General features: G+C 39.9%; 1 protein-coding gene across 4 annotated transcripts; it reads right to left on the reverse strand.

Annotated features, from left to right (window-relative positions):
* Positions 1-1,907: 1,907 nt before the first annotated feature.
* Positions 1,908-22,332, reverse strand: arfip2b (ADP-ribosylation factor interacting protein 2b). Of its 4 annotated transcripts, none has more exons than XM_037748996.1 (9): positions 21,981-22,332; positions 18,138-18,248; positions 12,223-12,279; positions 10,126-10,234; positions 5,713-5,825; positions 5,376-5,597; positions 4,679-4,836; positions 3,689-3,863; positions 1,908-3,583 (listed from the first exon to the last, which is right to left on the reverse strand). In XM_037748996.1, exons 2-9 carry the CDS (start codon positions 18,234-18,236, stop codon positions 3,428-3,430), a joined length of 1,089 nt encoding a protein of 362 aa, XP_037604924.1. In that variant the 5' UTR covers positions 18,237-18,248; positions 21,981-22,332; the 3' UTR covers positions 1,908-3,427. The 4 variants fall into 4 exon arrangements, with proteins under 4 accessions (XP_037604924.1, XP_037604925.1, XP_037604923.1 ...); XM_037748997.1 differs by having other exon boundaries at positions 12,247-12,279; positions 22,022-22,331; XM_037748995.1 differs by having other exon boundaries at positions 22,022-22,331.
* Positions 22,333-24,089: the final 1,757 nt, after the last annotated feature.

Consider the following 24,089-nt stretch of genomic DNA (forward strand, 5'->3'; position numbering starts at 1 on the left):
AAAACACCCATTTGACACACTGACATGTACAAGTTCAGAAAAGCCTGTCTTTTCATCAAAACCCAAATCCACTTCCTTTCATAATTGTCCTTAAGTTGTGCAGCATTAAAAGGAAACCCAAATTCCGGGTCCCGCTTCAGCCAGTTTGAAGATTTAAAATCAACAACCGTAAGCATGGTGTTATGCCAGTCCATGCGAGCTGGCGTGCAGACGGCCAAGAGTAGAGCATCAGTGCGTCCACACATATCTGCACCTGCACTTTGGATCGCTGCCTGCCATGCAAATACAGAGGAGACGAGAAGGTGGAGGACTAACCCATTAACTGATCTTGAGTTCAATTCAGCGATGATAAAACATTCATTACACCGGATTATCTTCATTTGAACTTCACACTGGAAAACTAAACCACTATTGATCAGTTAGTTTAGAAACATTTTTTGGAGTGTCATCTGCAAACCAGACATTTCAGGGTACAAATATGTTGATTCCAACAGATTAACACACACACAATGAACATAATAAATACAGTGATGCATACAAATTCAACACTACATATGTAGTACCATGTCCATATTTTGTGGTATAACCTCTTAATTGTCAATAATTGATGATTGTTTACTACCGTTATACTAAGATGACGTTTCAGTTAAAGCAACAAATGATGGATCATCAGCGTTATCCCATTACCCAACTAATAATTTACAAGATTAAATGTTGAAATATTAGCATTAGTAATATTAGATGGCTACAGTGATCTTCAGTGTGAAGAAAGGTAACCATAGACAAATATATTCTGCTTTAGGGAGACTGAAAGATATGACGCTAGATGAGATGTCAATGTACATGTTAACTTTAAAAACAAAACTTTAAACAAACAAACTTAAAGGAACAGTGTGTAACACTTCGGGGGATCTATTAGCAGAAATGGAAGATGATATTTCTAACAATGTTTTCATTAGTGTTGTGTTTTTGTTAGCGTAGAATGAGCCCTTCGTATCTACATAGGGGGCGAATCCTCTTCACAGAGTCCACCATGTTTCTACAGTAGCCCCGGCAAACCAAACACCGGCTCTAACGTGAGCCACAGAGTGCAAAACCGTTGTACCGCCAGCCGCCGTTTGAGTTCCATTGCTCCTAAAGTAGTGTTATTACGATAATGGTTCGTGTCCACAGCCTCTGTCCTTTCCACGCTTCCAATTCATTGTCTAAGTAAGCAGCCGTGCAATGCATTCTGGCAGCGTGGTGGCGCGATTCAAGAGACGGACCATCATGTTGCCCGCTCCTCATTTGCATAAAGATGAGGCTATTATATGCAAATCACGGGCGTCCAACGCGACTCGCTACCTCTGGAAACTCCCTAGAAACTTTTAAACTAACCCCTGTCGATTCAAAATAAAGACAGATTCAGCAACTGTATATTACTTATATACTTATTTCTTGCCTCACATGTATTCGGAAACACATTTCAGTGAACTATTTTCGTGATATAAGAGAAGAAAGTTTCCAAACGAGCTGCCATGTCAGTTCAGGTCAGGTCAGTTGAAAGCTGGGAGCTTCAAGCACATCATGCTTCTAATGCTGGAAAGTGAGGCAATCACTCACTATAAAAAAAGTCACTGTGGACATGTACCATAAGGATGGCTTCTGAGCTAGGCGAACGGCGTTACCACGATTTTGCACTCGGCGACTCACTTTACCGAAGTCTTAGAAAGGGAGGAGCGAGCGGAGGGGTACTCAGTTGGTTGCAATCTGCAACCACACCTCTAGATGCCACCAAATTCTACACACTGTACCTTTGAGACAAAACACATTTCAATGTATCAATGTGAAAACAAACAAAATGTAATGAATTCCTTTTAAATACCGTCCGTTAAACAATTAAATAATGGAGTGAATCCATTCAAGTCTTTTTAATTAATCTTGAAATCAATTCAAGATCTTAACCGACTGACATATCCATTAGGGCTGACCCGAATGCTTCGACCGTTGCCATGGTAATCGACCTCCGAATCAGTATTCAAATTCTTAGTTTTTTGTTTTTTTGTATGTAATAATAAAGTATAAATCTCATAATCCCACAACATTATTAGTTCTTCTCAGACGGATATGGCTGTTTGTTATGTGTAGAGTTGCGTGTGTGTACAGTAGTGCAACAGCGGCACAGTGCCGAAGCTTCAAATCCCTTCAAATATTTCTCACCGAAGCTTCAAAGCCCAAAAAATCGTATTCAGGACAGCCCTAATACCCGTCTTACATAGTTCAACCGTCCCTCGAAGCCTCCTCAGTCCACAGTGAGACTGAATCAATCAATGTTGCTTAAACAACCAATGAAAACAGGAAGGGGTCCAGTAAACATCTCTCTCAATTTTCTTTGGGTAAATCAAATACAATTAGTAAAGAGCCCAACCAGTATAACCTTGGGAAGCTGTGGCAGTGTTCCTTATATGATCGTTGCATATACGAGTTAAAGTCAAACAACTTTCAGGTTACAATTTAAATCTGTAGCGTTTCTGATAATTACAGTCTAAAGCACCAGCACACATTGCCCAAACACTGCCCAAACACCATACTGTCCTTCGCTCTGAAGCATATGACATACAAGCTGACTAGAACTGAAATAATTACAAAATGAAAAAAAGTCAAATTAAGGAAAAACTAAACTAAACACAGCATTGTGTTTTTTTTTTTTTTTTTTTACAAGCTACAAACAATCATATACTATTTATTTCAAAAGTACTTAATTTGAAATGTACATTGATTTAACATGTCTGGACATTCCTTTCCAGTGTACCATACTTCATGTGTAGTTTTTTTTACTGAACTTATCTTTCTTCCTGCAGGCCATTTAGCTCATAAATAAGGAGGCACACGAGGAGAGTGATAAGGTCTGGAAGAGTTCCGATGTGGTGTTTGGTTACATCCGAGTGTGTTTCATCATTTTTCCTTTTTTCGTCGCCCGTCTTTGTTACAAAGATGGTGTGGGGCTGAAGTTTAACTCAGGGCACTGGGAGCACTTGAGGAGTACAATAATGGCCAAGAACATGACTAACACAAGCTCACACGGCAAAATAGTGTTGAGATAGAAGGAGTCAAATAGGAGAGAGGGAAAGGAGAGATGAACAGTACCTCTGGGAACGAAGCACAAAGACGAGGTTAGAGTGAAAAAAAGGAAGTTGGGAAGAGGCACTAAAAGCCCCCTGACTGTTCATGAAACTGGCCACTTGGGTTTCCTGCTGCATTTAGCCATCAATAATACCCTGCAATCCATCAGTCCAATCCTCCCTCATCTGTCCACACGCACGTCTCATATCTTCATCCACCTAATTATTGGTTTCCCTCCGTAGTGGTCCTCTGTAAGTTGGGGGTTTCAACAGGTAACAGGTGGAGGTGGTCGAGAAGGAGGCTGCAGGAGGTCCGGCAGACCCTCTCACTGCTCCTCTAACCAGGAGGGCTTGTCGGCCCCTGGAGGCCTCAACTTTATGTTGAACTGCTTCAGCGTCTGCTCCAGCTGCTGCTGGTTGCCAGCAAAGTACGCCGAGATGGCGTTATGGAAGAGAAGGAGCTGCTTATGCATCACCTTCACCTGAGCGAGAGACAAACAAAGGGAGCCGAAGACAACACATGGAGTCAAACCTGGATGAAACTTTTCTCACTTTGAAGACTGATGATGATGATGCTGCCCACTAACCTTATTCTCCTCCAGGAACTTGAGTTTAATGATGACATCTGAGCGGAGGCGTTCATACTTGTCCTTCTGGACTTGGTACTGTTCCTGAGCAGCATCTATGCGAGCCATGGCAACAGCATCCCTCGGACCCAGACTCAGTTCCTCCAGGTCTGACCGGTAGGCATCAAACTCCAGTCTGTTCACAACAGGAGTAGAGAAAATAAAGTAGTAAATAAAACGTTCCTCTTTACCCTAAGAGATTGGATCCTATATATCCTATAATCACATGATACATAGATAGCAATATTTAAATAAAAATGTGATGACAGTTGGTAGGTTGCTTTGTGACTGTCAATCAAATCTGATCTATTGTTATAGAAATAAAAAGTTTAAAATTGAAAACAAGTTCAGGTGCTTTAAGAAAAAGGTGGTTATTTGTTCCCAACCTGGGTGTCCCGTCCCGATGGGGTCACTAAAGCTCCACAGGGGGTCGTAAGCCCTTCTTCATTTTAAGGGGTGTAAGACAATTTTTTTTAAAAACATATCCTGCAGTTATTGCGTTCACTATTTGGGCTTATAAAATATGTCATTTAGTCAGGGGTCGTCAGTTTACTCAATGACAGAAAAGGGGTTCCTTAAGGAAAAAGGTTGGGAACCACTAGAGGGTATATGTAAGCTACTCACAAAGAAGCGTTCATTGTGGGCATTGAATACTCATCTTATAGAGATGGGACAATTTCCTTGCATTTCATTCAATGAATATAGTAATTTACTCGGTCAGTGTGGGGATTCAATCGGCTTGGCACAAACACAGGGCACCAACCTGATCTGTCTATTTGTTGTAGTAATAATAAATATATTTGTTTGAGAGAACTCTTTATTTATGTCACTTATTCATTTAATGGTATTAGAGTGTGCATCAAAACAATATCAATATTTCTGGTTGGTTGGTGATGATATCCATTCGGTCTCTTAAATGAAAGGAATAATTAACATACTGCATGTCCTTACCTGGCATTTTCATACATCTTGATTGTCATCAGGGTGTCCTCCATGGTCTTGTTGACCAGCGTGTTGATGCTGGACACAAAGAAGTTAATGGCACCAAGTAGAGTCTCCCCGTTCTTACACAGCAACTTCTGAGTCTCTGCATTGTAGCCAAACTCATCCTGTAAAGACAAGGCATTGATGAACACAATAGAACATGAATGGCATTAATGCTTTTCCAATGTTGTCTATATAAACCTATTATTTAACTTGCAAGCTGTAGATTAATATCTAAGAGTTAAAGGTGCTATTGATAACATTGAAAACTTCAGCCACTAGACGTCACATTCTCCCTCCCAAGTTCCATTGCATTCACTTTACAACAAGTCGTTGCCAGACACTTACCGTCAATCTCAGCCATTTATCCATTTTTTCCACACTAACTGACGACCCAGAGATACCACGTGATACCAACGTTGTTTTACTATTGGCTCACAAGTCTCGTTAGAAGTGGGAACCAAACGTCAGATATCTTCCACAATCATAATTTGCTTTTTTTTCAGGAAAAGCCATACTTTTATTCAGCACCTTTATAAAGGCTCTGTAGATGTATTTAAAAATGCATTTAAAATAAATTAAAAAAAATATTCGTCTAAGTAAAAATGTTATCAATAACACCTTTAAGACATAAGAGCAACATGAACAGATTTTGAGGCCTCACCCGCAGCTCTGGAGATTTCTGACTGAGGTCAGCAAAGGTGTCACCCAGCGCTTGCTGCGTCTGCACCATATTGTAGAAGTGGTTGGTCAGCGCTCTGGCCAATCGCAGCACGCTCTCATATTTCTTTTTAGTGTCTCTCAGCACCTCAATCTGGGCCTCCAGCTCCAGGTCCACAGTCCGGGAACCCCGACCGAAACGCTCCGAGATCATCTGCTTTGTACACTGAAACAATGAAGGAAGACACACGGAGACACTAGTAACACAACGTAGTTCCCTTCTGTGATTGTATCAAGTAGCTTTTTTATCATGAAGCTCAACATCCCAGAACCTTAGATACCTTGTAAGTGTTGAGACCCCACTTCTTCATTGTTTCTAGTTTTTCCACAGCCACGCCGCGGGTCGCTTCATCTGCCATCGACGAGCTGCTGCTGCTGTGGTGCATGTTGGAACCTGAGAGATAAGACCCAAGTGTAAAAACACAGGTACATGGTATATAACAAACACAAACAAACACTTTCAAGTAAGATTAAGCCCAGCAAATAATAGACCTTATAGAGAATCCTTAACTACTTAAAGTGCATTAAAACTGTGCTGCATTCAATAAAGACAAAACTGAGGATGGTTTCTGAAATCTGTCTGCTATGCTGTAAAACATGCATAGGAGCGAGCTAGAGTTAATGAGTGAGGAAATAGCAGGAAAATGCAGAGAATTAAACTGGGAGGAAACATTTGGACTAAGGAAATTGATATTGTAGACACCAAATTATTTTCATTGAGCTGTAATAAAAGGAATTTTGGGTCACTGCTAAAATGGCAATCTGATTAATCAATGTAGAGCCAGTAGCATTCAACTTCACCTCTTTCCCTCCCCAGTACCTTGGCGTTCATTTGATTTGCTTGCTATGTGGCAGAGGAACGAAGTGCTTGTGGGAGCGCTACTTCGCCTGGCCTTCATACGCAGGTCTGTGACAGGTAGGTGGTCGGGTCGGGTATGGATGAAGGAATGGTTTAGGGTGAGTATGAATTAGGGTAGGGTGAGGGATTTTTTTTTTTTTTTTTAATTATGGGAATGTTTTTTTACAGGATCAGGATTTAAAATGATAGTTGGATATTTAGGGGTTTGAACATGAAGTAGTGATTGAACAAGCGTGCCAAAAATGGAACGATAACGTAGGAGGAAGATGGTGGGGAGGAGCAGGGAGATGCAGAAAAGACAGAAAAGTTAAGACGACAAAAGGGAGATGAGGAGGATGTAGGAGGGAATGGTGGAAAGGGGGTGGAGGACAAAGATAGACAAGTACAAAGATGAAAAGACAACATTTAGTGCATGACAATGCAGACAAATGAGTGATGATGAAGACGGGGGCAGTTTGAATTGTAGCAGTACTAAATGATGTCATACTAAATGAACTGGATCAGCCTCTCATTTAATTATGATGAAATTAATAGATTAAAAGGATAGTTTTAGTGTTTTGAGGTGGGGTTGTATGAAGTACTTATCGTTAGTCAGTGTATTACTAACAGCAGATGACGGTCGGCACACCCCCACTTTGGAGACAGACGGGAGTACCAGCAAGGGCACAAAGCAATGTACTGCTGTGGACGGGGCCGGCAGGAATTTTTAGCTGCCTACTGTAAAAGAAAGGCTCACCCAAAAAAATGTGTACCCTATATTTAGGGTATTTTCGGACGGGGAACTGAACTGAAAGTGAAACTTATCTATACTGTTTTTGACTTTGAAGAGAGTATAGATAAGTTTTACTTTCAGTTCAGTTCCCTGTCGGAAAGGGTCGTCTGATGGCAAGATAAAGTGGTGAAAATATTCTAAATATAGCGTACACTTAAAGGGACTGTTTGTAAGAATCAGAAATGCTTGTTAACGGCGACACCTGTGGCCGTTAAGTCAACGAAAGCCAGCGTCGGGCTCGCACTTGTGCTTGCTCTACATAGACATGAACGAACATCACTCAAAACAGTGAGGCGACACACGTCAGCTAAAACCACAATGTCACTCTATATTTCACCTGCTTGGCAGTAATGTTAGCTGACCAGACGGAGGTCTCTCTCCATGAAACAATGCTGATCCTAGTGTTAGCTTTTCCTGCCTCAGCCTCCTGACCGCGGTCAGAAGGAACAGGGGAGACATCGCAGTTTTGGTCGGGGACGATAACGTTTCCCGCTACGGAGCACCGTCACTTCACAAAGACACGGGATGGAAACGTGATAGTGGAGAGAAATAACGAGAACATGCGCGGCGTGTGAGTGAAGGCAAGCAGGCAGCGGAGCAGAGTACAGCAGAGACTCCGGCCCTGGAGACCAAAGCTACGGTCTCCCCCGCGTCCTCCGACCGCGGCCAACACTGTTTTGCAAGACGGGCTTCACTAGATATAACTTTGCGGTTTTGATGATTCCGCGTAGTTTGTGTGGGAGTCTGAATCTGAACAGCATAGACACACGCGAGCGCGCATGGGACACGGAGCCGGATTGATTTATACGTGTAAGAAGTTACAAACAGTCCCTTTAAACTGATAATGATCTTTTTAGGTGGGCCTTTCTTTTAGGTGGTTAAAAAATGTTTTGCTGCCGGCCCCGTCCACAGCAGTACATTGCTTTGCTCCCGTGATGGTACTCCTGTCTGTTTCTCCAAACTGGGGGCGTGCTGACCATCATCTACTGTCAGTAATGCACTATGGAAAAGTACCTCATACAACCCCATTTCAAAACACCCAAACTATCCCTTTAACATGAGAGAAATGAAGGCCTCTAAAAGTTTACTATGGTTCTCCCAACATCATCTTACTTTTTCCATTAATATTCAAGGTCTTAATACAAATATACACCATGATAGACATGAATCGGGTTTCTGTTTTGCTGCAGAGAAGTTCAGAGAGTTTAGCGAGTTATTCTGGGAAAAACAAAAAAGCGCAGACCCCTGCAAGAGAAACCAACCAGAAAGAAGAAGAATATGTTAATGAAATCCGAGTGATAGAAAAAAGATATGATTTGTCCAAGAAGAAGAGGAGCAAGCAGAAATAATTGTACAGCCCTTCTCTCCACTGAAAAAGAGAACATTTGATGAAGATAAGAAGGACAGAGAATCCGGTTCCCAGCAATCTAAAAAAGACACTCAGTATAAAAAGCATCTTTCCAAAATGAGATAGCCATCATGTGAGAAATATCCATTAAAATCAAAATCACATTATGTGTACTGCAGTTAACAATAGTATTTACAAACTGGATGTTCGCGATACTATAAACATCCCCAAAAATGATTCTATCACATTTTGGAAATAAGCTCCCCATTATTAATAATAGTTAGGTTAAGGAGCCACCTAATGCTGTAACTGGGATCCTTTTGTTAAACTCTGCATTGTAGTGCACAGCAGGGCCTGAGAGAGAGAGAGAGAGTGGGACAAAGATGCAGGAATATTAGTATTATATAAGCAGTAAAGAGAGTGTTGTTATTTCCCTTTGACACGGTGTATACAGCTGCACAGCTGAAGTCAATGCCTTGAACTAGAAAATGAATCCCTTGGTGGAACTTCAGTATCACACAACGTGAAGAATCTCCAAGACACAGTGTATTGGATCTATTCATCATTGCTATGATTAATGTTGAGTACCAGTGTTTGACGTAGGGTACGTGTGGAATTCTTAAAATGATGTGGCTTCAGACTATTGCTTGACATTTAGAACCACTGACATGATAATGAACTTGTCTTTCAGTGTAGGGCTGTGCAATTAATCCAATTTCATTTACGATTTGGCTTCCAAAGATTACGAAAACAAGTTGATCAACATCTCGCAACGTTTCGCGCTTTGCCTGTCTTGAACCACAGACCCTGTTTCATTTACCATGCTTTGTGGGTGTGCCTTTTTTTGCTGTGTCATCCCCATTCCTATCTATACAACCAATGTGTTTATGATTAAATTGTTTACTAGAGCACCAAGTTCTTCATGTATCTAGCCTCTTAATTTTGCTCTCAAAGTGCAAAAGATTGATGCATTTAACTTTAAAATGTAGCCTACATAATGTTCTTTCTAAATGCATGATATTTACAAAGTCAATGAGTAATTGTGTTAAATAATCGTGATCTCATTATTTACCAAAATAAATAGCAATTATGATTTTTGGCATATCGAGCAGCCCTATTTCAAGTACAGTTACCGTATATCTGAAAACTTGAGATGGTCATGAGTTGTGGTGCATTACCCTGCGTTCAGACAATGCAAGTGGCTGCGTTGGTGGGGGAGAGCAATTTCAGGTATCTTTTAAAAGGGTTTGTTTTTCATAATTAGCATGGTATTTTCATTAAGTCTGGCGATTACTGTAGTAGTTATGGTTGCATTTTTGAAACATGCAGTTTGGGACTAATTCCAGTAAATACATTACACTAATACTATTAGACTAAACACTGAGGCTTGAAATGAACATAGTTCATCATTCACTCTGCCACCTTGCTTCCTCCCATATCTGTACATAGAACCATAATAAATGGAATAATAAAGACCACGAAGGCACATTTTCAGCTGCAGTGAAGGCTAGTGAAGCTAGGGGGCGAATCAGCGCAAATTGACCACCAATTAATTGCAGCACCGTCTCATGGGAAGGATAATAGGAGGCCCCAGAACTCAAACACTTCATTGTCATTAGACTCACTGAATAACTCCTGAGTCAGAGGCGCAGCACAGATGTCACACTGAAGAGATGTCAGAGATGAGTGAGAGAGAGACAAAGAGTGGACTCTACCTTTGATTGAGCTGGTGGAGATGATACCCTCTGCTGTTCCTCCATAACCCCCAGATACGATGCTAGTCTCGTTGAGATTGGGACCTGATACCATCACCTGCTGTAGGTCCTGCAAAGTTTAAGTGAGGAAATAAAAAAAAACAACAACAAGGGGAAGGATAGAGGGTTTTGGGTGGGGATATGTAGACAGGAGGAGATTATGACTTCGGTGTTAAATTCAGACAGTGTAGGTTAAAGGTTTATTCACTAGAGGGGGACAAACACTACTATGTTAGAGAGGTTAGTCAGTACACACAATCTTCAGGCAGTGTCTACCTACAACTACTTATCTGGAGGCCAACAGGGAAAACCATGGATTGTGTGAAAGAAAGAAAACACACTGCTAAAGTGGCCAGTTAGTAATCAACCTAACTGATGACTTCAACTGAATCTCCTGCCATGAAAGGAGCCAGTAAGAGGACTAAAATACCAGTGACAGACCTAAAGTCTAGCAGTGACTTCAACGATGTATGCAGCAGGAAATGCTCAAGCAAACTATTTTCTCCTTCCAAAATAATCACAGGTTTCAGTCGAGCTCTGGATCGTGAGGGGAACCCGATCTATCTTGTGTGTTTTGTTTAATTTAGCTCACTGTTTTCTTTCATTTCCTTCCTGCTCGAGTATCAGCTAGTAAAGACATTTGTGAGGAATTTATGGAAAAGGAAAATCTGGCCTGAACAGATTTCTCACTTTGGCACAGCGTATGCAAGCCTTACTTCCTCCAATAAACAGGTTTGAAATTTAACTGCTGCCTATTTCATTTGCTACAAACGCCGCACTGAACTATGGCCATCGTAAAATGTAAACGGCAGAATGATATATAGGACACTTCCTGAAATCTTAGGCTTAGACTCTAAAGTGAGGCTGTGATAAGGAAGCTTTAACCTCTGGAAGGGAGGTGGCTGTTTCCTTTTTGTATGCAAACACAAAGAGTGTCATTGATTCTACCAAAAGGAAGTAAAAATACAACTGCTGTGATTTGTGCTGTTGGAGGTTAAGCAACAAATCATCAGCATGATGAAAAATGTATCTATAGAGTGCTGCAGGGATGACACATTTTTGTCAACCTGGAAGATAGCATCGCCCTGGTTTCCTCGGCAAAGAGCCAATGGGATTTTTCCATTGGGTTTTGGATTATTGCAGAAAATAAGCTCTGTGGCAAACTCGTTTATGATACTTGCACATTTTGTTCAGCATGATAATCTTCACAAATGAACACCACTTCTATGACTTTTTGAGGTGTGAATGCAATCGCCAGAAGTAAAAAGCTAACGTTAGGCTATAAACGAACAACACCACGGTCACATGAGTGCAAGTATATACAACAAGGCTGTAAAGGCGGACGAGTCGGCGTAATGATGTTTTGTAGTCTCATTTAGCCACTTGTTAGCAAACGCCTTTTTCAAGACAAGTAAAAGCCTCATTCCTGTAGCACTCTATTACAAATGTATCTACGCTCTGCTTCAGGGCCTTATCTGTTTGTAGTCATGGTCAGCTCTCTTGACTTTCTTGCCAGAAAATTTCTCATTATGACTGAAACATCAAAAACAGAACAAGCGCAGCCAAATCACATCAATATTACAGCAGTAGTATGAGAGGTGATTATTAGTATGACACCATGTTTATTTTGTCTACCAACACCCGCTAAAATTAGGAAATCACACGTCACCCAAATGCACACAGAATCTAGGCTATATTAGCTCAACACACACTAGATGGTTTTGAATAATCAAATGGAAACAGACTGTAATGTTGAGACCCAAGTGTTAGATGTCAGTTATTTTGTTAATACTACTCTATTTGAGGGATTATCTCTCAATACAAGTCTGAGAGACTACTTCTATCTAGAGTTAGTAGGAGCCGAGTTAACAGGCAGCACAACTTGAGCTGCACAGTGGTTTGCCATAAAAATGAAATATCTGACATTATGTGAAATGAACCAACGTAGCGATGCGAGGCAATTTAATGCCGCATAACGTCAAACCACTGAGCAGTACTACGCACTAACATAAAACACACACACACACACACACACAAATGCACGAATGGCCTGCTCACCCTGGTGCCTCTGGAGCTCCCTACCTTCTCATCTAAGCTCCACTGCAGTTTTGCAGCCTGCACAGAGATGGAGGAGGACGAATCGACAAACACAACAACAACAACAACAACAACAAAGAAGAAACAAATAGAAAAAGAAAGGGGACAAAAAGAAAAATCCATGACTGAAATCATGAAACAAGATTGAATGATGTAAAAGAAATTCCAGAAAAAGCATCATAATATCCACAGACAGACAGCAGGGATGTAGGATGAGAGCAGTGATGACTGATATCACAGCAGCTCAGTTCAGGACTCAGCATTTAGATAGTTTATGTTAAAGTCCACTGGGTGAACATGTTTTGCTCGGTACTTTCCATCTATATTGTGTTACCACGGCTTTGTAGGGATGGGGAGGAGGGGGCGGGGGGGGGGGGGGGGGGGGGGGTGAATCAGTACAGCATAGTATCGCAATAATTTGCTTGGCAATATTGTATCGATACACGAATGTCAGGTATCGATCTTTTATTATATAAACTATTAACCTCTTAACAACCCGGCCACTACAGTCTTAAAGCTAGAGTGAAGATGGTATACTGGTACAACTGGTATAATATGAAACTAGAAAAACCTAAGCAATCAATTGGTATCAACCATGTTATGTTGGCTTATCGGGAAGAACGGTAATAAAACGCTCCAAAGCTAAATTTTGGCGAGGAAAAACTGACTGACCTCTCTGACCTCTCAAGATATGTGAATGAAAACTCTGAGATGAACAGAGTAAAAACTGTATCTTATTAGATAAAACAGATGTTGACAAACTGCATAATTTGGAGGTTGAAAACAGGTAATATATCGCAATATATCTTATCACAATACTCAGATCGTATCGTGACTTAAGTATCGTGATAACATCGTATCGTGGGGCCTCTGGTGATTCCCACCCCTACAGATTTGCCATGATATTATTCCATCACTGTCTGGAAAAAGAAAACACTGATTCTAATACGACACTGCACATATGAAGATATTTCTTCACAAGACATTTACAGACATTAAATGTGACATTAACATTGAGGGGGGAAAGAAATCAAGATGGAACTGTGTACACACACAAACATCCACATAAACACCAAATTTGAGTGGCCAAACTCCAGATAGCACACTCTGATTTCCAGAAAAAGACAATTATCTGGGTTTTGTCAGGCGTAACATGTAACCTTTCGGCCAAATGGCCTTCATTATAGCAACAGAGGAATTTCTGTAGCCAACACTGACAGTTTACCATTTAACCTCTTGCAATGATGAATATTTTAACTACCCAGACACTGAACCAACAACCGAAAAACGTGTTAAAAAACAAGGACAAAGCCTGTTTAACTACATTTTCTCCTTCACTCAGTCTGTATCTCTTCTTTTAGAGATCTGCCTCGTGTTGTGGCATCTGTTCAACGTGGGAGAAAGCTGACGCAGACACTGATCCCTCCCTGGAAACTTTGTTGACATAGTGTCTGTTCCTTAAAGTGGCAGTAGGCAGTATATTTTTTGCATCATTGGGCAAAAATTCCATAATAACCTTTCAGCATGTTGTAATTCAAGTGTTCTGAGAGAAAACTAGACTTATGCACCTTATCAGGCGTTTTCAGGCTTTAAAAAATCTAGCCCATGATGGGAGACTTTGACCAATCACAGGTAATTTTATTGAGAGAGCGTTGCTATTGGCTGTGCTTCGGTCATGTGACCGGAACTTGGCGTTCCTTCACCAGATTTCACAATGGTGGCGGCGACACAAACTTTCTCATTTTATCAGCTAAACCGTACACTACAAGATGATTCTGAAAACATTTGAGGAGAGAAACAGGCATTAACGTTACATAATATTGATACATATTTGATCAGCGCTGCCTAGTTTGACCGTTTGGTCGGAGTTCGCGAGTGATTGACAGCCGGCTCTCATAGACAGCAGATGGATAGCAGACCTCAGATCAGCTCTTACTGCTTGTTTTCCTCCAGTCTGTGAAATCTTGCAGATGCCGTTAGGAGCACCGGATGACACAGAGGCACATGATTTTTTTCATGTTACCTGTTTCAAGTACTACTGTCACGATATAACGACCGTTTTATAAAATAACTTTTTTTTTTATTCATATTGCTCCAATCTCGCCTACTTTAGCTTTAAGTTGAAAAAAACGACAACACCTTTAAAGGAACAGTGTGTAACATTTATGGGGATTTATTGGTAGAAATGGAATATAACATTGATTAGTATGTTTTCTATAGTGTATAATTACCTGAAAATATGAATCGTTGTCAGAATGAGCCGTTTATATCTACATATGGAGCGGGTCTTCTTCATGGAGTCCACCATGTTTCTACAAAAGCCTAGAACGGACAAACCAAACACTGGCTCTAGATAAGGACATTCGCGTTTCTGCGTCGGCCACCGTAGTACTCCTACACGCTTGGCACACAGAGAAGTTTCAGCTGGTTGCAATCTGCAACCTCGCCAGTAGATGCCACCAAATCCTACACACTGCACCTTTAATGCCTGGTTCATACTACACTATCCGAGCCAACACACTACAACGGCCGTGTCGGGCTATAATCGGGCTGATATTGTGTAGTCGGAGCCAGCCATAAGTCATCATAAAATAATCTGGGTGTCATTTATATCTTAACAGTGAGTTTATGTAGATTTGTGAAAATGTCTTGTCTGATTATGTAAAAATGTTGTACCAATGTTTTCAAAATGCTATGGCATCCAGGCCATTTTCCAAAATAACTGAGCGGCTTATAAATTCTAACAATATATTTGGGATATCTCCAAATTAACAGCACAAGGAATCACTTATTAGATATTGTGTGTAACAGCATGGGCATCTTAAAATGCTGTTGATTGTCTGAGTAGACACCAGTTAGTCAGTGTGATGCATCTGATGCTTTTGCCAGGATGCTGCTGGCAGTCAATCTCGTCTCTGTCACTGTCAAACTGCCAGTCACCGAACCTGTTCTGACAAAAGCGCAATGCTTCGACATCTGAAACCAGACTTCTGTCTGTCCTTAACCTGCCAATCTTCATGTGCATGGTATACAGACTACTGCAGCTTTAAACTGAGCGCCGCAAAGCAGATATCCATCTGATTTCAGAGGGCTTTCACCCAAGGACAAAGCACAGCCAGCTTCAGATTAATTGCAGAGTTGCTATGACAACTGGTTAATATGCAGCACCAAAGAGTGCAGCTCTAAACACTTCTCATACATGAATACAGTAAACTGGGGAAGCCACACCAAATGGGTGAATACTTGCTTCACCATGCAAGCTGGGTGAGAATGTAGGTTTTCTTTTACTACTTTAGTGGAGCCACACAGAGTTTGGTGAGCAAATAACAGGATTCCTCCAGGATCTTCAGTCTGTTTGTCCAACAAGGTGTGCCCTGAGATGCAGGAAAATTAACAACCTGTTCCACCTGACTTACTCTACAACTCTTTGCTTATCTCATTCCAACAGACTCCGACTAAGACACACGTGAAAATGATGGAAACTAAATGTTGGTGCTCTACCACTGCCTGCGCTGGAGCATGGTGTCTTTTGCTTTCAAATGAGGCTCACAAGTGCTTATTCGTTCTGTAAATAAACAGTTCCCACCCGGAGATTGACAACTACAACTGACAGTTTAGCATTTCAGTTCAACACTTAGTGTTAAAGGTTTTATTGATAACATTTTTATGTAGACGAATATAAAAAAAATAAAAAATAAATACATCCACAGAGCTTTTAGAAAAATCAGATGTCTGACATCTGGTTCCCACTTCTAACAAGGCTTGTGAGCCAATAGTATAACGACGTTGGTATCACGTGGTATCTCAGGGTTGTCAGTTAGTGTGGAAAAAAAAGATAAATGGCTGAGATTACCGGTAAGTGCCTGGCAACGACTTGTTGTGAAGTAAATGTAATGGAACGGGGGACGGAGAATGTGACATCTAGTGGATGAATGTTATCAATAGCACCTTTAAGGTTAACCCTGAACATGAGGCCACATGAGCTGTTACTGGGAACAACTGGATCCCATGAGACAGCTGGACTCCCAACACCTGATTTCCCAGTAGGCTCTCTTTCCAATAGCTAAGCAACACAAGGACTTCTGGTTGTGTGTGACTCTGAGCAGGTGAATACAGGTACATTAAGGCAATGTGAGAGAATAACTGGCCACATTCACACAGCTGGTGGTCAAGACTGACAACTGTATTTGCTAATAGGATTAGTCTTAAATTGTACTGTACATATTACCTCAGAGTAGAACTATGGTAGTGTGAATGGTGTGAAAAGAGCCAGCTCACTTAGCTGATCTCGTGATAGCTGAGAACAATGACCACAATTTCAACTTCAAACAACTGGAGGCACGCAGTTATCCGTCGCACTGCGATAAACCAACCGTAACACCACCACGTAATGACGTCAGGCTTAAATGCAGGTTTAATTTTCTTCATGTGCGCTCTCGTGTGAGTGATATAGCCTTCAGCGATAGTACTGTATCATTGGATGCATCATCAAGTTAAGGCTATTGTTAGAATTTCATTTCCTTAGGAGAAAAACAAAGAAGAAAAAAGGAAGAAATATCTGACTGCCTGATGAAACAACTGTAATTCACTGTGATCTCATTATAAAGTACAATCTGAAGTAAAAAAGCAAGCATACACTTACGTAACTTACACTAAAACGGACAATAGACAAATGCTTAACTAACATATACTGTATAACAGCTAAACAAAACCAACAATAACTACACAACTATATACACTCACTGGCCACTTTATTAGGTACACCTTGTACCTAATAAAGTGGCCGGTGCTAGTACCGGCTGGTCTTCTGCTGCTGTAGCCCATCTGCTACAAGGTTGGACGTGTTGTGCGTTCAGAGATGGTATTCTGCATACCTTGGTTGTAACGAGTGGTTATTTGAGTTACTGTTGCCTTTCTATCATCTCGAACCACTCTGCCCATTCTCCTCTGACCTCTGACATCAACAAGGCATTTCCGTCCACACAACTGCCGCTCACTGGATATTTTCTCTTTTTCGGACCATTCTCTGTAAACCTTAGAGATGGTTGTGCGGGAAAATCCCAGTAGATCAGCAGTTTTTGAAATACTCAGACCAGCCCGTCTGGCACCATCAACCATGCCACGTTCAAAGTCACTTAAATCCCCTTTCTTCCCCATTCTGATGCTCGGTTTGAACTTCAGCAAGTCGTCTTCACCACGTCTAGATGCTTAAATGCATTGAGTTGCTGCCATGTGATTGGCTGATTAGCTATTTGTGTTAACAAGCAATTGAACAGGTGTGCCTAATAAAGTGGCCAGTGAGTGTACGTTATCTGTTTTAAATCACTGCTTAAAAAATATTTTTATAGGAAAGCCTTTTTGATGCCTGATTTGTGACTTTTGTGTTGCGTTCTTTTTTGTTACTTTGATCTCATGTATGTTGTGAAGCACATTGCAGCCTTGTTTAGATAAGTGCTATACAAATAAAACTATTATAAATATAAAATAATATACTATATATGTATATATAAATTTCAGACATAAAAATCCCATCATCATTGCAGTAAAAACACTTTTATACAACAGTCATGAAAGCTGTAAAGAGCCAACAATGGTCTAGCAGTGTGAGAGCTTTTATTTTGAATAGTAAAAATATGATGAATTACTGACAAGAAAATGAATAAACAACTCTGTACTCTCTTCCGGTTGCTGCTGTTTGGTTTTGAATGTGCACATTTTTGGTCGGCTTCGGATGGCAAGTGGGTAAACACCAACAGTTTGCAGCACGTTTGGTTTCCTTGTTTGATAGCTTTAAATAGGTAAAGAACAACTACAACGGATGGTCTCACAATGATACACACAGTAGACTGTCAACTGATACAGTATCTGTGACCCACCTGTTCAAGGCTGTCATCCTCTGGTAGTATCCCTGTGTCACCATTACTGTTGATAGGAATCTCCATTGTGGCAGCTTTACTCATAATGCTGTCTGTCATAATGCACTATGTCTGTGTGGAAAAGGGAGAAAGAGAGAGAGAGAGATTAAATGTGAATAAAACAAACTACTGTATGTAAATAAAGTGAATAAGGCAGAGACGGAAAAACAGCAAGGCCTAAATGCTGCTTTGAAGCAGAGAGACCAAAGAGCGTAGTCAAAACAGCATTAGGCAGGATGGGAATATAATTGCCACAAATAAGCGGAGGAGGTGGTTTTCAAAGAGCAAGGCTACCGCTCGGCATAAAAACAACACACCTATGAAAGCCCCACGCTCAGGCGCCGCCGCCACTACAATGAGCTGCCTTGTTGAAGTGGCCACTCTACCCTATTCTACAGCTCATTACAGGAAGGGATGCTAGCAGCACCCACTCGCTAAAAACCCCGACTAGAGGGGGGGATTGCAAAATGTTTGAATCAACATTGTCTAGTCATTCATTAACTAGGGATAGACCAATACCGGATCGGATATTGGGGAGATACTGACTCAAATAGCTGGATCAGGTATCGGTGACAATGGGGTCGATCTATTCAATTCAGTTCTATGTTTATATCCTATACACATTATATACTGGAATTTGAATTCCTGTTTAAGTTTTGATCAATTTGTTGCTGCATTAAAAAGGTTTACACCTGAATTTTAATTCCTGTTAATTTTTTAAGATTTTTGACCAAGTTGCTGGTGTATGATTTATTATTTTAATAGTAAATAACAATTAAATAAATGTATATCTATGTATTTATTTGTTACATATTGTTTTACAAAGTTAGGAAAACAATGTTGAGGTCAAGCCTGATGTTGTCTTACACATAAAAGAATGATCCCAGTCACTTCCACACAGTGAGTCATACAACTTATTAATTAAACACTGGTACCGGATCGGAACTTGTGTCGGCCGACAGCCAAAGCCCAGGTGTCGCTATCGGTATCGGGCACTGAAAAAGTCGGATCGGTGCGTCGCTACTCTAACGGTTCTTTTTGTCTTTGTTTTTTAAGAGAAAACAATAAACAAATTAATAACAGAATTAACAGTGCTTTATTTTGTCACATATATAACAACTGCAACAGCATTGTTTTGAACAAATCATTTATAATGTGATAATTAAAATGTTAAATAAATAATAATTATTAATAATTATAATTATAATTATTTATAGTATAAGAAACGGTCATGTTTTGAACAAATCACTATTATAAACTTTAATGTGATGATGGAAATGTAAAACGAATGAAATATAGTAGTGCAAAATTTAGGCCAATTTGAAGGCCTACAGACTGCATACACTGCAGAGCAGGATGTCGGTTAAACAGGTTAACGTCACACCTGGCTAGATAAACTCCAGCATGTACGTAGAGTAGCTCTATGCAAAGAGAGACTTACAGGAGTCAATAAAACAGCATGCGATTCATTATGCACTGGTGGGTGTTTTGAGCCAATAAATGTAACTAATGTATGTCGATTTTATCTAATAATTTCAGATGGAGAGCAATTATCGGCTACTAAGTGAAAGTCGGCCTAGAGGGTACTATGATTGCACACTGATGTGAGTGGCTGCTACAAGATGAATCAAAGAACAACTGGCAACCAGTTAAGAAATATTGTTCCCTGATTTGTTGGAGACCGTGGGAGTTTAAATCATTGTGCCAGAACAGCTGAAAAGTAGTCTCAACTCTGATTCCAGCTTCTTAAATGTGAATATTTTCTGGTTTCTTTACTCCTCTATGAAAAGTAAATGAAAAATCTTTGAGTTGTGGACAAAACAGAGGACGTCATCTTGGGCTTTGGCAAACACTGATTGGCATTTTTCACAATTTTCTGACATTTTATAGACCAAACAACTAATTGATTAATCGAGAAAATAATCAACATATTAATCGACAATGAAAATAATTGTTAGCTGCAGCCCTAGTGAACAGTATGAAAAGCAAACACCAGTTCAATCCGTTATTTGTGGGAAATAAAATAGAGAGGTGGGGAGTCTGACAGGTAACAGAAGTACATCCAATCCGTGAGCAAGTAATGCTTTACTTCCAGTCTCTAATTGGTAAATAAATGGTATTGCATTTATATAGCGCTTTTCTAGTCTCCTGACCACAGTAACAGGTCATAACTCATAAACAGCATAACTAATAATGAGTGTATGGTAAATGTGTGTTAGGCTAAGTAAACTAAGGCAAAAATTGGAATTAGCAAAAAGAAAAGCTTGGTGTCCTTGTGAGATGTGCTACCATGTGGCTGACTGTATCTTGAACATAACTACACGGCAGGTTTATGGTGGTTAGATCACTTGCTGGCACCAACATCACAGATGCTGTTTGAAGGGAGGTAGCGATTGTTTACATTTGCTCTGACCTCGCCTATTGTAAGTGGGCTTTTGTGGGCCATGCCCAGTCCATTTCCTGAGGAATGACACATCTCCTCTGTTGACTTTAGACATTATACTTCTCTTGCTCAACAATACTCAACACAAAAAGAGTCCTCTAAGATTTCTCACTGCTCCTGTGTCAGAGCTTTGGGATGAGAAACACTGGCTTGACATTTTCTCCATATTAATTGTTCCTATTAAGACAAACTTGATGTTAACCTGTAGTGCCACATGCTGGATTCTTCACTTGACACTTTTTTTCCAGAGACTAAAGGTCTTCATAGACTGAGCAACCAACTGCTGCTTTGCATAACATCTACATATGAAATAGGCCCTGATCTAGTTACAGTAAATCTCAGTCAAGTCACATAAACCAGGCTGAATTAAAGTGAAATGGCAACAGGGTGAGCTCGGACATTTACTTAAATATTAATCATTAACAGTCTATTATTAGGAATGGGCAACTTCCAAAAGAGCTGGAATAACTTGTGCTACAACAGAGACAATGTTCTTATTATATTTAATATATATATAATTTGTATAGCAATCCCTTGTTTTAAATTTCATTATTGTTGACTTTTTGTACAAAAGTCTTATTTATTTATTTTGGCATGTTTTTATTCTGTATTGTTTTTATCTTGATGTTTGCACTATTTTAACTTATGTCAAGCACTTTGTAACTATGTTTGGAAATGTGCTATACCTTTCCTGTTTGCTGCTGCCTTTTATTAAATCAGATAATGATCTTATAATGCACTAGAGCTTTTACTTTTGAGTGTTATATTCTATTTTAGCTTCTATCCTAGCTTTTTTTTCAGCTTGTTTTTATTTTCTAATGTTTAATCATTTTATGTTTTTATAACTGTTTTAATTATGTCTTAATGTTCTTTTGCTCTTTGTCGCAATGTTCTTGAATGTTTATGTAAAGCACTTTGAATTGCCCTGTTGCTGAAATGTGCTATACAAATAAAGCTGCCTTGCCTTGCCTATACAAATAAAGTTTATTATTATTATTATCATTATTATTATTTTTCATTATTACTAAGGTACTAAGGTATGATAACGTGAATTTACTATTATAGAGCACAGTTCAAAAACCCCTGGGAGCCATGACAGGTGCACCTGCACAGGTGTACAGGTGTTCTCTCCCCAGCAGGTAACCCTGGATATAGGCCTCCCCTGGTGGGTTCAATCTGCCCAACACAGTGGGGCTTTATTCAGGCAGTAACACACAACAGAGTAATTGTTATTTGTTGAGAGAGCGGGCACCATATTGAATATGCTTTCTAGAAAAAGGCCACATGCAGCTGTTAGGAGGAGGCTGTGTTGAAAACAACCCAGTGAGGTCAAACGCTGGTAGAAATGTAAACTCACAAACCTAAACACAATGCAAGGTCGTTTCAAGACGGTTTGACTTACGGCGTGCTTGGTCCCGTCGTTAAACAGAGCTGTAGCTGAAGCTAATAGCAGGCTAACGTCAGTGCATCCCAGGATTCATGCACCGCTCAGAGGAGGCTGATGGTCTTTTGTCAGCCAGAGGAAAAAACACTGTCCGTTGTCAGGGAAACAATGCGGTAGTGCTCTTGTTTAAGAGTATTTAAATGACATAGCCAGGTAAAGCCTTTGTTGTAGCGGCGTTTTGTCTTTAACTCTTGGTAAATAATCCTCTATGTTCTGTGTTTAATGAAGCCAGGAGGAGGAAAAAGCTTCACGGAAGTGACGACACCGAGGAATTCATTCTGCAGACGCGCTCCCCAAATGAAGATCGTCTATTCAACGAGAAGATGTATTACTCGTTACAAAAACAAAAAACGGACTACCTGGTGCTAACCGTGACTATTTTTTTAGTATACATTCATACAATTTCAATTCAATTCAATTTGCTTTATTGGCATGACTGTCAGGTGAACAATATTGCCAAAGCGTCAAATCAATAATAAATAAAAAAGAACAAAAGAACAAAATAAAAACTAAAACATATATATACACATATATACAATTCATTAAGCAAATTAAAATATATAGATATTTAAAAAAAACATGCATGTAAATGGAAGAAAACTATAAAGAAGTAATTAATGTTTGTTGTGTCAATAAAACAAACAAACAAACAAACAAAAATCAATTAATAACAATATATTGCAATATCAAAGGATAAATGTAAAAAACAACAAAAAAAAACCCATGAAGTAGAGGAGTAAATTAAAGGCACAGTGTGAGTTGCATCTATTATGTGTTGTTGTTGTTGTTGTGGTTGTCTCTTAGGCTGTGACATGCACTGACATATCCTTTATCCATTTATACATGTATTTATACTACATATATGTATAATGCAGCTCAGTTGCCTGACTATAAAAGAGGTTCAATTGAAAAAGTGCAAAATGTTGTCATCATTAAACTTGCAAACACAGAACTACCTGTAACAATCAATTTCCACACATCTTAAAATGTGATGAATGACGTGTTGTGTGCATGCCAACTTCAGTAGTTTCAAACTGAGGGCAATGTGCTTATTATATATTAATGATCGTTTGATGCCTTTGAATGAATTTATGAACAGCAGATTTTGTAGCACATTTCCTCCATCATACTTCAGAGTTGTACCTGGGAATTTAGAACAGAGTGATAGTTCTTCATTTTTCCTCCGCACACCTATAACCCATCTTTGGGAGCATCCTTGCAGGTGATGTGTGCATGTTTCAGCAAGCTGCTGATGGCTGTACATTAACTCAGGGACGTGTGTGTTGTACGTGTTCTTTTCATTGCGCCTCAAGAAATGCTAGGACTTAACTGTGAATCCAAAGGTTGGATGCACACTCCAGTATTTGAAGAAAGCCTGCCCCCTTGTGTGGGTGCAATTGTAAATCCACTTGGGGTATACAATGACCTGTAGGTCAACTGTACCCTACAGCTTGTCTGAAATAAATATTTGTGAATTATGTGTGGTATGAATGCATGGTGTTACAGCAAAGTACTATTCTGCTTCATCCTCACAGATAAAGGACAATTAGTTGTGTGAAAAAGACAATAGTCTACCATTTGTATGGGAACAAACATGTAAACAAAAGCCCCATCCCACCTCAAACAGTCAGCAGATCATTAACATACAGTAGCTTGATACAGTGGGGGAGCCAATGTTATGTGGAGGGATGCAAAATAATTGCCTTACACAGCATGTATTAGATATTATGAGTTTGACATAACACCGTAAACACAATTTTACACAACTATGTGTAACAATTTGGGGGATTTATTTTCAGATATGGAATATAATATTATTAAGGATGTTTTCTTTAGTGTATAATCTCTGAAAATAAGAATTGTGTTTTCGTTTCCTTAGAATGAGCCGTTTATATCCAGGGACCGGGTCCTCTTCACGGAGTCCGCCAAGTTGCACCGCCATGTTTCTACAGTGGCCCAGAACGGACAACCCAAACATTGTTACCTTTTCCTGCTTGGGCCGGAGTTGATAATGTTACTCGCTCCC

The sequence above is a fragment of the Sebastes umbrosus genome, chromosome 17 (assembly GCF_015220745.1).
Source record: "Sebastes umbrosus isolate fSebUmb1 chromosome 17, fSebUmb1.pri, whole genome shotgun sequence".
NCBI classification, from domain to species: domain Eukaryota; kingdom Metazoa; phylum Chordata; class Actinopteri; order Perciformes; family Sebastidae; genus Sebastes; species Sebastes umbrosus.

What these genes read in the sequence shown, in the direction of transcription:
- arfip2b (XM_037748996.1), bottom strand. Translation starts at nt 18,236, where the DNA reads ATGACAGACAGCATTATGAGTAAAGCTGCCACAATGGAGATTCCTATC. An exon ending in CTCCACCAGCTCAATCAAAG is followed by an intron (nt 5,826 to 10,125) that starts GTAGAGTCCACT and finishes CTTATCTCTCAG; the next exon opens with GTTCCAACATGCACCACAGC. An exon ending in GGGGTCTCAACACTTACAAG is followed by an intron (nt 5,598 to 5,712) that starts GTATCTAAGGTT and finishes TCATTGTTTCAG; the next exon opens with TGTACAAAGCAGATGATCTC.